The sequence below is a fragment of the Bos grunniens genome, chromosome 15, assembly GCF_055505025.1.
Source record: "Bos grunniens cultivar Pamir isolate PY7600 chromosome 15, Bosgru_T2T1.0, whole genome shotgun sequence".
In the NCBI taxonomy this organism is placed as follows: domain Eukaryota; kingdom Metazoa; phylum Chordata; class Mammalia; order Artiodactyla; family Bovidae; genus Bos; species Bos grunniens.
The window spans coordinates 76,960,477-76,974,870 of NC_141179.1; the positions used below are offsets into that span (position 1 = coordinate 76,960,477).

At 59.0% G+C, this 14,394-nt stretch overlaps 1 protein-coding gene across 13 annotated transcripts in view; it reads right to left on the reverse strand.

The window, feature by feature from the left end:
• Nucleotides 1-644: 644 nt before the first annotated feature.
• AMBRA1 (autophagy and beclin 1 regulator 1) overlaps nt 645-14,394 on the reverse strand; it is a 172,920-nt gene continuing 159,170 nt past the window's right edge. For all 13 annotated transcript variants that reach the window (XR_015142362.1, XM_086341418.1, XM_086341417.1 and 10 more), the window contains 3 exons: nt 9,767-9,859; nt 8,319-8,512; nt 645-2,217 (listed from right to left, as the gene is read on the reverse strand). Coding sequence is in view for 12 of the 13 variants with exons in the window: in XM_086341418.1 (XP_086197544.1) it covers nt 1,727-2,217; nt 8,319-8,512; nt 9,767-9,859 (778 nt within the window). In the remaining variant the exon portion in view is untranslated. The remainder of the gene's footprint in view (nt 2,218-8,318; nt 8,513-9,766; nt 9,860-14,394) is intronic.

The window sequence follows — 14,394 nt, forward strand, 5'->3', positions numbered from 1 at the left end:
AAAAGTTCCTTGAGAAGTACTTGTTGCTGCAAAAAGCCCTGGGGGTGGCTCTGATCTCCACGTCCCCACTGTGAGACAGGGGACAAGAACCCTTCCGCTAACTGGTTTAAAACTCAATGGCCAAGACCCATGGCCACAGCAGACCCCTGGGCCACTGCCCTGACACAAAGCAAAGGGAAACCCAAGCCCCCAGCACATGGCATCTTGGTTTGGGGGGGGGGGTACCTGTAGGTGAGGCCCAGCTCCCTGCTGGCCACCCCAGACACCCATGACACGTGCTTTTCAGGACTGCAGGGGAGCCAGCTTTTTGGTCAGTGATTTCTTCTCTCCAGACCCATCATCCCAAGTAGGAAGCAACCAAGATGAGTGACCTCCCACCATTCTTACCCACCTGTTACCGTCAAGGGTGCCCCAAACCTCAGCAGGCCCCTGGAAGCAGGCAGTGGCGGGACACAGACGCAGCATGAAGCAGAGGTGGCAGCCCTTACCTGAGTGGCTTCTGCTGAGGCATCACGGGGCTCCCTGCCGAGGACAGCAGCACCGGAGGCAGTGCTCAGAACCGGGGCGGCTCAGCTCCACAGCCCCCACGCCCACCGCTACCCCCTCCCTCCAGCCGCCGTGGAAACAAACAGAGAGGAGACCGGTGAGGGGCATGTCATCATTTTAATGATGTAGATCTTTGGTGTTTCCCTCATTAGCAGTCAGACCATCCCCTCTCCTCCCACCACAATGTTTCTATGATGAGTTACAAACAGAAAAGTAATCACATTTTTCATACTAAAAACAAAATAATCAGAGCCTTGATTTCTCCACTAGAAACTACACGTACAGTTCAAGATTCCACATGCAACACCTTAAATCACAGACCAAGACCTCACATTCTGACCCGGAGTCTCACCCCTCCCCCAGCCTTGGGCTGGCTTTGGCCTAGGCTCAGCTAACACTGACACCCACAGGTGCTGCTCTGAGGGCCTTGGGGTGGTGGGGAAGGAGGAGCTTGGTGGACAAGCCCTGGGGGCTGGCCAGCCTACACCCCCGACTCCTGAGTGAGGACCTGCCCACTGTCCCTTGACTCCATCCTGTCTTGGGCAAGCAGGCTGCCCCCTCCACTCCATGGATGTCCCCCACCGGTGAGTGTGGAAGTCCCTGTGCTCAGGATCTGGGAGCCAGGCCTGACTCCTGACTGTGGTCTCTGTGGGGGAAGATGATCAAGAGGCTGAAGCTCTGGAAGGCTCAGAGACGGAGGTGGTTTCTGGGGGCCGGGCTGCTCCTCCTGCTTGAGGGCTCCTAGTGGCTCTGCCTGCAAGGTGAACAGGGAGAAGCTGCTCCACTGGCCACTGGCCAGGATGGTCGGGCCAAAATCTGGAAGACTGTTCACCCTCCTGGGGGGTCTCTGCCCAGGGCTGAGTCCCTTGAGCCTTGGTTCTAGAAGGGGCGGGGGGTACGTGGCAGGGATACCCACCTCCTCCTCCACTCGCAGTGAGCACGGCAGTCTGTGACTCCCCTGGGCCCCAGATCCTGGAAGGGTCTAGTCCCCGGAGGCAAGCCTGGCCCCTTGCACCGCCTCACTCCCTGCTGCCCCGGATGGACGCCCTCCTGACCCCCACCCTCGCGCTCCTGTTCCCTGACGCAGCCCGCGGCTCTTCTGCGCGCTCAGTTCCCAGTCAGCTGTGAGGTCCGGTTTCTGCTCAGCGGTTCCCGGGGAGGCACCAGGGCACGCCTGTCTCTACCTGTCCCGTGGCTCCCCGCTGGGGCCCGCCGCCTCCCCCCTGCCGCTGCCCCCGCCGTCAGGAAGGTGGTTGCTGTTGGTCAGGTCGCAGCGCGGCGGGGTTGGTCCCTCGGTGCTGGGGAGGGGAGCGGGAGGAGGGGCGGGGGAGGAGGAGGGCAGGGCGGGCTCCCGCCCAGGGGTAGCGGGCTGCTCCCAGGAGGCTGTCCGGGGGCTCAAGCCTCGCTCTACCAGCTGCCCGGCTTCCGGGAGCAGTTCCCGAGAGGTGGAGGGCTGCGGCGAGGGGGCGTGCGCGGCCCCCGGCTCCGTGCCCGTCTGGGAGCTGCGGTGAATGCGGTGGCTGACAATGATATTGTTTCCGAAGCCGCCCATGGAGGCCATGGTGGTGCTCTGCTCCCGCTGTACCACGGCCGTCATGCCCCCTTCAGCCATCAGCCGCTGGATCCTGCTGAGCGCGTCTTCCCCGCTGGCCCCGTAGTCCGAGCCCTCCCCTGGAAGGTAAAAGGCAGAAGGGAGGGAATCAGCTGCTGGCCTGGGCCTCTGAGTCAGGCAGGCCAGTGCTAGGAGGAGCGGGCGGATTCTAGCTACAGGCAGAAACAGGGCAGTGGCCAGCCCCTGGGTTCAGGAATCAACCAAGTGGATTTCAATGATTAAGGCTCTCTGCTTCCAATGCAGCAGGGGTACGGGTTCCATCCCCGGTCTGGGAACGAAGATCCCACATGCTGCACAGTGCAGTCAAAAGGGAAAAAAAAAAATCAAGCCAGGGACTTGGAAGCCAGATAAGACGCCCCAAACAATCCTAATTTACACTTCAGCCTAGGGGGCTGAGACTGCTCAGCAGGTTAAGAGTGGGCCTGGACCTGAAGCTGGGAGTCTGCCTTTAACCCCTTGGACACCAGAGGTAGGCTGGTCTTGCATCCCGTGGAGGCGGCCCAGAGAACTGGTGGTGTCTGCCCCTCCCTGTTGCACACAGCCTAGTAGACCTGGGCCTGGGAAAGGGTCCACGCCCGGTGTTCAGAAAGCGAGGGCACTGCACAGGGTGTGGCTAGGAGACAAACGCTCTGCTCCGGACCTTTTCAGAGCTGAGTTCTCTCTCTTCATCGTTCTGTTTATGTCACTTTCTAAAAGCACACGAGGAAGATGATTTTCAAGGGTTCCTTCAAAGACATTCTGTCTCCTCTTATTGTCCCACGTTATTCCCCTCGTACTCTTCTTGCGGGGCTGGATATCTGATACCCTCATGTTTCCCTGGAGGCAGCCACTGCCTCGGCCTGACGTTTCAGTCTGCACCTTGAGGGACACAGAAGGTCCTGCTCTTTCCCCAAGGGCCTGAGCATCTCCTTGTAGGGGGCAGAGGACACTGGCTAAGATCTCGGTCCTGCCATTCACTTAGCTGTGTGACCGTGGATAAACCCCTCGCCACCCACATTCCTCAGTTTTCTGACTTGCAAAAGAGGGATGGAAACACCCAGCCTGCACAGTGCCAGGCGGAGGGAATGAGATGATGCCCGATAAGCACCTGGCCCACAGCGGGTGCCCCGTGCTGGCTGTCGTCAGGAACCCGGGCTCTGCAGGAAGAGCCCTACCCGAGGGCCTTTCTCTAGCTTGGGCTGCTCGCTTGTGCTCAGCCCTCACTGGGCAGTTAAGTGGTCTAAGCCCGTGGGCAGCTATGATCAAGGCTCTCAGGCTGCCAGGGCCGCTCCACCAAACTATGGACAGGCTTGTGTCCTTTGGCGATCTGATGGCCACCTGGGGACTCTGCAGTTTGGGCGGCTCTGATGGTGAGTTTTGAACTTTTGGCGCTATCTGTTGTCAGTTGCTATCTCCGCAAGACTTTCTCTGCTGCCGCACCGTCCAGCGCCTTGTCCCTGCTTGCCTGGTCAGAGCTGGGCGTCCAGGCACCGTCTGGCAACCCAGCTGTGCCGACGTCCCAGTAGGCCCCTCCGTCCTCGGTTGTGCGTGGAGGCGTGTGCTGGTGCTCCATCCTCGGGGAGACAGCACTCCCCAGCGCCAAGCAGGGGCTCCGCCGAAGCTTTTGCTTTTCTCCAGATTTTCTGGTAAATTCTACCCTCCCACCTCCAACCCCTCAAGACAGCTGCCTTTAGGCGCTTCCGCCTTAGGTAGCTCATGGGAAAAGCCGTCCAGCGGCAGGTAAGGAGTGGGAGGAAAGGGCACCCAGGGCCTCACTGCCAGCAAAGCGTCTACTCTGTGAGCCGAAAGGGCTGCAGGGGGAGGGCCCGGGGGACCCCTGCCCTCACTGCCACCCCTACGGTTTTCCAAGCGCTCCATGTACTGAGGCTCCCCAGCCTGGTCAGGGGTGTGCAGCGGGCTGGCCCACGGCCTGCTGGCATTGGGGCTCCCTGGCTGGGCGCCGTGCCCACTGAACACTCTGCTCTTTTCCCGTACCTCACTCTGGGGGCCGGGCAGGGCTGCTTGGGACCCTTAGGGAGCTGTCACAGTTAGGCCCCAGCACAGCTGTGGGCACCTGACTCTGGGCCCTTCTGTCTGTTCCCGCTGCACCGGTACCTGCGGTCCCAGCCGCCTGTCACTGCAGCTGCGACTGTTTGTCCGAACGGGTCTGTGGGCTTCTCTCCCCTTCCACCCAGCCTCCAGGCAGCTACTACTGCTGTCCTAATTCTGCTTGGAGCCACTGGGTTCTGGCCGAGTCCATACTCTTCAAAACACAGCAATCCCGAGTCCTCAAAGTGGTGAGGACGCTCACAGTCATGCTCACGGGCCTTCCGGTGGGGTCCCAGCTCTTTCCCTGACCACCCCTCTTCCCCCACCCCCAGACTCAGCACCGTCATGGGTGTGCAGACCCCTGCCCACACACACCGTGGAGGTCCTCCCCGTTACACACCGGCCTGCTGCCCAGTGGCCCAAGGCCACTTGTTCTCAAGGGCAACCCCCGCCCCTGCCCCGGGTCCTGCTGAGCATGGCTGCCTCTGCTCTGAGCCCCGCAGGGCCCGCACCTCTCCACAACAGAGTCTCTCCCTTCTCAGCTCCGGGTCCCTGATGGCCTCAGACTGCGTTCTGATCCCCTTTGGGCTCGCACTTGAAGTCTACCTGTTAAATGACTGTGTGGGTGACTCCAGGGCTCCCAGACAACCTACAGGCATTCCAGCCTTCAGAGAACCTCCAAAACTGGCCACGTGTTGCCCCTGCTCTGCGGGCGCACTTACACGTCTGTCTCCTTTCTGGACTTCAGGTGTGAGAGAAGAGGTGTGGCTTCATCTCTGAATCTGATTCCCTCTGGATTCCTGGTGCCTAATTCAACACTAGTACTAAAAGTACTCAATAATTAAGATTGGAGAGAAGTGTTTAAAACATACACACTAACGGTTTCCTCAGGGCTGGGTGCGGGGAGCTTCAGCCAGAGCTGTGAGCTGGGCCTCCCGCTTGGGAGCTCTGAGCCAAGGCTGACAGCCACAGTGGGCCGCCAGCACGTTCCTCCAGAGGAGAACACCCTGGGGCCTGCGGGGTGGCAGCTGCGGTCAGGGATCCAGGCTAGCTCCGGAAGCCGGGCGGCCACAGGACTTAGGTTTGCTGTCACCTTCCCTGCAGCAGAAGCATTTCTTTTTGTCTTTGAAAAATGGGAGACTGATTTTGTGTTGACAGAAGATCGTTTCCTTGGCAAGGTATATTCTGGATGCAGAGGCCAGGGTGGCGTCAGGAACTCCCCGTGGTGGCCGGTTCTGGGGCTTCCCCGCCCGGAAGAGGGGGGCCAGGCTGTGTCAGGGCAGGAGCTGCCCGTCCTGACCTCTGGGGCACCCTGTCCCTCACCCTCACGGTTGCTTTCCCTGATCCACGGACCAGGTTCCTACAGCCATACTATTGTCTTCCCCAGACAACAGAAAGGTTCAGACAACCTTTCCCAGTGGTCAGAGGCAGAGCCATGGGCTCCCCGAACAGTGCGGCACAGCCAAGCTGGGGGACAGGGCCCCGCCCCGGCTCATTTCATTTGTTCCACACTTGCGGAGGGCCCACTGCATGCCAGGCAGGCACAGTGGCAGTGCTAGGAGCAAGCACAGAGCCCAGGGATGCCTCCCCTAGCTTTTGGAGTGACAGGGCAGGGAAGCTTTAAAGCTGGACCAGCAAAAAAAGTCAACACCTGCCAACTCCCCCCATGGAGGGCTCCTCCGGGAAGTCCTAGACAGAACTGCATGGATTTTAATAAAATTCCTACCCAACATGAAGATGAGGAGTAGCTAAGAACCCTTCAGTGCTAGCCAATGGGAAAGGGCTCAGCGAGGGGCCACAGAATGGCAACTGCTGCAAGTGGAGTCAGCTGCCCACCCTAAGGTGCCTGGGCCCCTGGCATGTGGAGGCGTGCACGGGATATCCCCACGGGGCCCAGAAGAAGCGTTAACCAGCTTGATGAGCGGTTTCTTCCACGTGCTTCTGCAGACGTGGCCACTAGTTTGCTGACTGGGGGTGGGGGTGGGGGGGAGAGGAGGGGAGGGGAGATGTGTGTGTGTGTGAGTGTGAGAGAGAGAGAGAAAGCTGCTGTGCTTGCCTGTTAGATGGAAAAAGCAGACCAGGGAGGAAGTCTGAGCCCGAGGAGACTCCTGACTCCTGCTTCCCCTACCAGAGAGGCAGCAGCGGATGGCAGTCAGGGATGAAGCACCCCAGGACAAGGCTCCTGGCCCCAGCAGAGAAGAGGCTGGCTCGTTGGTCAAAGCCCCATGCATCTGCTCCCCTTTTTTCTAGGCATGGGTTTCTGCAAGGGACTATGACATTGTCCCTTTCAGAGCCAGAGGTCCAGAGGTCCAGAGCTCCAGGCAAAGGTCGCTAGGCCACAGAGATGCAGTGAGCTATCTGAGCTACTCGGCCACAGCTCCCCACCCGACTGCCCCTCTGAAGGGCTTGCCCTCCACCAACCACTCTGCTTTCCGGGGAGGAGACTGGGAGAGAATGAAGTTCTGGCTTCTGAAACTGGAAAAGAGACTCTCTTGCCTCCTGCCAGCCCATCCTCCCCACCCTCAAACATGAAGAAAGGCACTCACAATCATAATTGACTAGAGGTCAGAGAAAAGCTGATGGGATTGAGGAAATAATCAAGGCGTCCTTGGCAGGTGCAAACACAGGAGGATGCCCCTCTTCTCTGCTGCTCTTGACCTTCGGGGCGAAGGCCTCCCTCCCGAACCAGCTCCCTGTAAGCCGCCCTCGCCACGCGTGCAGCCTCAGTTCTCAGCGCGCTGACCAGCCACAGACAAGAGCCCGCAGCGGTCCTTGGTGCAGACTCTGGTGGTTTTGAGCTTGGCGCCTTGCAGCTGCCGCCCCTCCGTGAGCAGTGCCTGTTCTCTGCACCCCACTTTGCCTGGCGTTTTCTCCTCATCCTGGAAGGTCGCCTCCTCCAGGAGTCCTCCCCGAGCCCCACAGCCAGGTTGTGGCTCCCCCTCCTCTGCAGCACAGAGGTTCTAACCACGAGAAGTCACTACCCGCTGGGTGCCTGCCTCTGCTCTAGACTGCAGCTCCTCAGGGAAGCACCAAGGCCTGTCTGTCTCGGCACCTGCAGCAGCTGATGCCGGGAGGACAGGAAGGGGCCACGCGATCGTGGCACAGGGGCCACCCAGACCAGGACTCTGCCCGGGGCTGGCGGGAGGCACTCACGCGCTCTCCTCCTCGGAGAGGCTCGGGCCGCTCTGCCCACACCGGGGGTTTCTACCCAGCAGATGGAGGAAGCGGCCGGGGCACAGACCGAAAGGGGGTGTGGCTGTAAGACGTGGCAGCTCGCGGCAGCCACGGGACAGTGCCCAGGGCAGGGCTGCAGCATACAGGCTATGCCCTGAGGGCACACAGGCAGATCTGCTCCTCTGCCTGAAGTACACCTGTCTTCTCCTGGTCTCTCCTGAGCAGGTGGCTTACCACAGACCTAGAGAAGACGGGGCTGTCTGGAGGCTGCCGCATCTGGAGCTGGGAGCAGCCAGGGGCTGGGGCAGGGGGCAAAGAGAGTGACCAGGTGAGAACAGCCTATTTAATAGAGCTGCCAACACACTCCGAAGGGGGCCCGAGCGCTGAGCGCTACGCAGGGAGGTGCTAATTGGTTCTTAGCAGTGTGAGGCCAGCACAGAGTCACGGCCCAGCCACGCCTGCCTTAGGTGAGAGGAAGGGGCTGATGGTGAGCCAGGTTGCAGCCCCAATGGCTGTGAAGGATGCGTGTGTGTAAGGGCCTCCCGACTTGGCTGGCCTGGAGAGGGGAGACACCTACCCTGGGCGGGGAGGGTGGGGGGTTGCCCTGGCAGCTGTCTGGCATGTGAGCTTGCAGCAGGGTGTCCCTCTTGCCTTTTCTGACCAGGTGACTCTCTGAGCCCTCCAAGTTTTAGAGGATAAGGAGATTAGGGTCCCTGGTGGGGGCTGGCCCAAGCTCTAAGAGTGGCCGGGAGGCTGCAATTGGTGGCCCAGATCAGGGAAGTGATACTTCTGCCCAAGGAGGTGCCACGGGAAGGGTGCCTGCCCTGGTGGCTGTGGTGCGCTCCCAGCCCCATCGGTCCGCATGGGGCAGGAGCCTCAGGGAGTGGCGAGAATGGTCCTCACCACCAGCCTCCCTCCTCCCTGGCTCATTCCCCCTCTAGTATTACACGGCTCCTACCTTCACCAGGACCTGAAGCCGCCACCCCCGGCTCCTGTATCTCCCGCTCCGTCTGGGTCTCCGCATTTTGCAGCTGCAGGGCTAGAGTTTGGGTGCCCTGAGACGTTACCGATGTGGTGGGGTTCCGGGGCTGCAGGCCGATGGCATTCATCAGGCCCATGTCTCTGTCTGTCCTCCACGTGGCTCTGCTGGTTCTAGCGACAGAAAGGCGGATGGAAGTCAGGCAGGGCTGGGGACAGCGGCCCCACAGAGCCCTGCCTGCTCTGCGCCCGAGCTCGGCACAGCCCGGACCAGGGCCTGCAGGCTGAGGCCCACTCCCACAGTGGCCTCCTGCTGCCAGTTAACTTGTACATGTCCTTCTCCTTCAGTTCAGTCCATGTCCTGGGATAGTGAAAAGGAGGTGGGAGAACCATCCATCTTTTGCAAAGACAGCTGGTCCAGTCACTCAAACCGTGAGGGCCTTTCTGGGGGTACAGAGATGGCTGATCTTAAAAGACACTTACTCAACATTCAGAGAGCCACCAGCTGAGTGGCTAGAAGCCATGGGTCCAAGGGTGAGCAGCCAGAAGTGGCCCTCTCTCTCTTTAGCTTTTCCTTCCTTCTAACTACATGCTGACAAGATTCCAGTTTAAATTCTTGGAACTTCCACTACATAGGACTCAACAGGACTCCTACTGAGGCTATAAAGGATCTTCCTTTACAGCCTTCTGAAAACAGACCCTAAGAAGCAGGGCGCACCAGCTGCCGATGCGTGAGGCCCAGGCCCGAAGCTAACCTCCCCTTCCTTGGGCATTTCCTGGGCATGGACCCTCAGCACAGCAAGGGGTGGCAGCGGAGGGAGCCCATGATGTTGTTCAGGACGGGCACCAACCCCTCCTGTCTGGAGCTGTTTCTGGAGACTGTGCCCGGCACTTCCTCGAGGGAGCAGTGACTGCTCTGGCTTTATCGCTGACCCAGCGCTTTGTTTTCTCAGGATGATTCTGTCTCCATTAATGAATTAAATGATGGGAGGACCAGCACCAGGTTCCTACTAAGTGGCCCCTGGGGAGGGTTTGTCCCTGGGCTGCAGCTCTGGGCAGCTTGGTCCCCGAGGCCTGGGTCACGAGGGAGGCTGCCCGTGAGCAATCTCCTAGGGAGGACATCCCTCTCCAGAGCTCTCTCTTCACTGAGGCTCCCCCTGGACACCACAGCCAGGACTGGGGGGCTGGATGGGGTCCTAGCTGGTCTTCAGTCAAGACTCAGAGGGCAGAGGTTCTATTCTGTTTCTTAGCCATGAAACACTTTTCTTGAACGAAACCTTGTACAAAAGCTCAAAGTGTGAAGCCGAGCAAAAGGGGTGATCTTGTTGAGAAGGGATACCCATGGAGCCCCCAGGCCAGGTCCGAGGGCACCGCTCTGGACCCCACTGGAGCGGGAGGGACGGCGGGCCGCCTCCTTCACAAACTCACCCAGGCCTCTCGCTGCTTCGGCTGCTGGAGTGAACAGTGAAGACCGTCTCGTTCAGCTGGTCCCAGTAGTACTCAACACCAGAGTTTGAGGCCCTGGAAATCATTTGGGAGGAGACAGAGTGGAAGGCGTTAGAGAATGGCCAGAACCCCTTGCTCCCTTTCCTTCCTTCCTCTCTCCTGGGACTGGGCTGAGGCTGTCCCAGTGGAAGAGACGGTCCATGAGGATGCTCAGTGCAGAACAGCCCGATGTTATCTCCAACAGCCCCGACGCCTGGAGTGGCGCCTTTAGCCTCTTCCATCGCCCAGAGCCTAACTGGCTCCTCTTGGGGGCTGAGAGAAGCAAAAACATAGACACACCAGTCACAGGCCGTGAGTTCTGCATACTCTTCAGCCGTACGAGGCGGGGGCTAAGATGGCCTTGGAGACGCCAAGTGCCACAGCCTGCCCTCTCTGAAGGGCATGTGAGGAGACAGCGAGAAAAGAGAAGGTGGTCGTCTACCAGCCAGGAAAGGAGTCCTCACCAGACTGCCCTGTCTGAAGGGCGCGCTCAGTGCTCAGGACATGAGTGGAGGCTCTCACCACTAGGTCTTCCCTACAGCCATGGGGCCAGGAGAAAGGCAAATGAGGGCAAGCTGATGTTCTTATTTTGCCTGGAGCTCAGAAGGCTAACAGGAAAAAGCTCCCACTGAGCCAGAGAGGCCCACATCTCGTTCTATTCTGGCCCGAGAGCCTCCTTTGCCAGGTAGAGGCTGGAAAAGCAATGAGAAGAGCTGAAGATGACCTGGGAGGGCTCACAAGATTCTCCAGGGGCTGGGGTGAGGAGAGGAACTCCAGCGGTGATAGGCTGGGCGGCTGATGGCAGAGAAAGGAGTTTCTGTCCATCGAGTTCTCCTGGCTGCTGGCCTGGCCCTGGCTCCTTCTTTCCCTGCAGTGGAGTGTCGGGCAGTTTATCACACTCTCACCCAGGCACAACTGCCAGGAGGGAAGCGGGGGCCTCTTATTTTTCTAGATTGACGTGCCTCCTCAGGCAGCAAGCCTGGCTGCCAGCGGTGGGTGCCAAGACACAAGACGCCTTTAATTTTAAAGATTCCCCACTGAAAAAGATGCTACCTACACCAGTCACAGGGCTCAGGGCGGGGTGGGGTGGGGTGGTGGTGAAACGAGAGGGTAAAGAGTTGGGAAAGAGGTGTTTTTGAGCCCTGTGATTAGCACTCTGTGTCCGTGAAGAGACTCTAAGAGACAAAACGGGCAGCTCTGCTCCGCAGAGGGCCAGGGCGCGCACAGTGGCCTGGAGAAGCTCTGCTACAGACGGAGCTCCCTCAAATTCACATGCTGAAACCCCACCCCTGAGAGACAGGGTCTTTAAAAGGTAATTAAGGTTAATAAATGAGGTCATAAGACTGGGACCTTAATCCGGAAGGACTCTGGCCTTATAAAGGAGAGAGAAAGACCTTACTCTCTTTCTCCATCATGTGAGGACACAGCGAGAAGAGAGAAGGTGGTCATCTACCAGCCAGGAAAGGAGTCCTCACCAGAGCTCAACCGTGGCGGCACCTGATCTCAGACTCCCAGCTTCCAGAACGGCAGGTGATTAAGTCACCCTGTCTGTGGTATTCTGTTATGGCAACTTGAACTAAGAAAAACTCCAACGAAAGCCTAGAGGCTTAGGTCACCATCCTAAATGATAACAACACAACTTCTTCAATAAAGAGCAAGCAAACGGAAGTCAGAGGGTCGTGAGGATCAGCCAGGAAAAGATGAGTTGTTGGGGGTGATGCAGGGGTATTCCTTTCTAAATGTGAGGATTAGCTAGAATAGGCACCTGATGGGGCCTGCATGGTGACAACTGCATGTCAGGAGGCCACGCCACCTCAGGTGAGAGGGAGCAGGGCCCAACCCATCACCAGAGGGTCACTAAGGTTCTGGGGATGAGGCGTCACCTGTGGGAAAGAGCTGCAGCCACAAAAGGGCTCGTCCTCTTCCTGCTCTGGACTAATCTCACCCCCACCCCCACCCCTCCCACCTGCCAGCCCCCAGCTCCACTAAGAGGGCTGGTCTGCTGTGATCTTCAGACATGCCGTCTAAAAGAACATCAGTGAAGAATTAAAGTTCAAGGTAATGATACCTGGGGCTCCCCTGGTGGCTCAGTGGTAAAGAACCTGCCTGCTAATGCAGGAGACATGGGTTCGATCCCTGGGTTGGGAAGATCCCCTGGAGAAGGAAATGGCAACCTGCTCCAGTAATCTTGCCTGGAGAATCCCACGACAGAGGAGTCTAGTGGGCTACAGTCCACGGGGTGGCAGAGTCAGACATGACTGAGTGACTAAAACGAAAACAACGATGACACCTGCAGGTGCCTCTTGCAGCAGCCCGGAGGCCACGACTGCGGCCAGCGCCCGGAGCCCGGACACCTCAACCCGAGCGCCGGCCGCTCCCACAGACACACAGGGGGCGGCGGGCCACGTTTCCTGGGCCTCAGGCAGCGGCTGTTTCTCCTTGAGGCTGCAGGGAGTTGAGTCACCAAATTCTCAGAGACTTTTGTGAGGGCTGTCTGAGAACTACAGGGCGGTGGGGGGCAAGGGTGAGAGAGAGGACCTGATGGGAGGGAAGAGGCAAACGGCCAGAAGTCAAAAGCAGAGGTCCCTCGGAAAACGAAGCCACCACTACAGTCTCTAAGGAGCTGATCCGGGCTGCATGAGGTGCTATGTGAAGCCAGCTGCCATGGAGCCTGATTTACAAACTTGTCAAGATTTATTGACAAGTGGCGATACCATGTGGGTCCCCGCCAGATCCTTCCTCTCTAATTCATCTGAACCGCCTGCTACCCCGGGCTGGTGAGTGACAACAAACTGTTCACACCGAGCCCACACCAAACCACATCCTGGGTGACCAGGCCCCTCCCTTCCTGTCTTGGAGAAAAGGCGACCTGAAGGCACTCCCTGAGTGGCGACTGCCAGCAGAACACTGACCCAGAGCCCCTCAGACACTTCCGTCCAGCAGCCTGCGTCCTCAGAGCCCCTCAGACACTTCCGTCCAGCAGCCTGCGTCCTCAGAGCCCCTCAGACACTTCCTGTCCGGCAGCCTGCGTCCTCAGAGCCCCTCAGACACTTCCGTCCGGCAGCCTGCGTCCTCAGAGCCCCTCAGACACTTCCCGTCCGGCAGCCGGCGTCCTCAGCCCCGAGCTGCAAACTGGCCGTCTATGCAGGCTGTCAGCTGCCAAACAGACCAGGGGCCACAGGGATGCTCGCCGTGCTGCTCCCAAGCCCCTCTGCTCCTCACCAAGAAGCCCAGCGCGAGCCGTCATTTGTTCTACCTTCTGGGGTCAGACCAGCTTGACTATGACAAGCTCGTGTGTTTGGCCGAAAGGCCAGGCACCGGACCAGGGAACAGAGTTGGAGATAACCCTCTCTGGCCATGGAAATGCCATTCAGTGCTCAATGTCACTTATTTCCATCTCTAAGCTGAGGAACGGCGCCAACCTTCTCCTCTCTCCTTGGTCCTCAGGGACGATGAGTGAGTCACCACTGTCTGCTCTAGGTCCTTCCTGGAAGCTAGACAAAGAGGGATGGAGAAGAGTGGGAAGGCCAGTCAGGGCCAGGCGTGTCAAACAGACTTCTGTTCAGCACCTGGATGCCTCTGTGAGCAGTGCTTCTGGGCCTGGCTCAACGACCCCTCACGCCGCTCTCACACAGGGCTCTGGCTCCGAACATCCCAACTTCTAGGGTATAATTCCCTTTGAGGACATTCTTCTTTCATCTATCAGTGGAGGCCTGGAAAGCTCCACACAGCTTTCTCCTAGAAGGTCTTTTTTTGGAGGGAGGAAGAGGGGGCGCAGTCGTGCCATGCCGGGATCTCAGTTCCCTGAGCAGGGACTGGACACGGGCCCTCGGCAGTGGAAGAGCTGAGTCCTAACCACTGGAACACCAGGGGATTCCCCCCGGCCTCCTTTTCTCCTGACGTGAGTCTCTGAATTCTGCCTTCTGAGCAGACTCTGACACGCAGTGGTCTTCCCAGACGCACATCCCCACCCCCCCATCTGTAGGGCTGACCTCTGAAGCCGGAAGTGAGCAAGCAGCACCTCACACCAATCTGGCACTTCACACCCACTGCGGTCATTGGTGGGGGTGTCGGCTGGGCTGGTGATCAGCTAGAGGCACAGGAGTGGCTTGGGAGAAGTGGGGGGTGAAGCAAAGGAGAAAGGAGCCCCTCACTGCTAGAAAGGGGGGAGGGGGGCGGGCAGCCGGGCTATCGGCCACTGAAAGGGCTCTAGGCTGAAGGACAGTGGCTCGTCTCCTCACCTGTCCTGGGGAGACGGAGCGTTTCCTGAGGCTTTTTTCGCCTACTGTCAAGTGGGTTTTTAAAACCCATCAAGAGAAGCCCAAGAAGCTTGTTACCTCTGTCTTTGTGCTTGGAGAGCGTGTCAAGGCTAAGACAATGGAGGAGAAACCAGGAACAGGACTGAAAGCACAGAGCGTGGTGCAGCTGCCTGAGCCTGAGACAAAGGCAGACGACCACCTGGTGTGGAGCGAGGGCGGTCATCGTGGCCCAGCTGGCCGGCCAGCTGGTGTGCCCCTGGGAACAGGGGTGCCAGGGAGCTGTGTCACGCGGGGCCAGGCAGCCGCTGACAG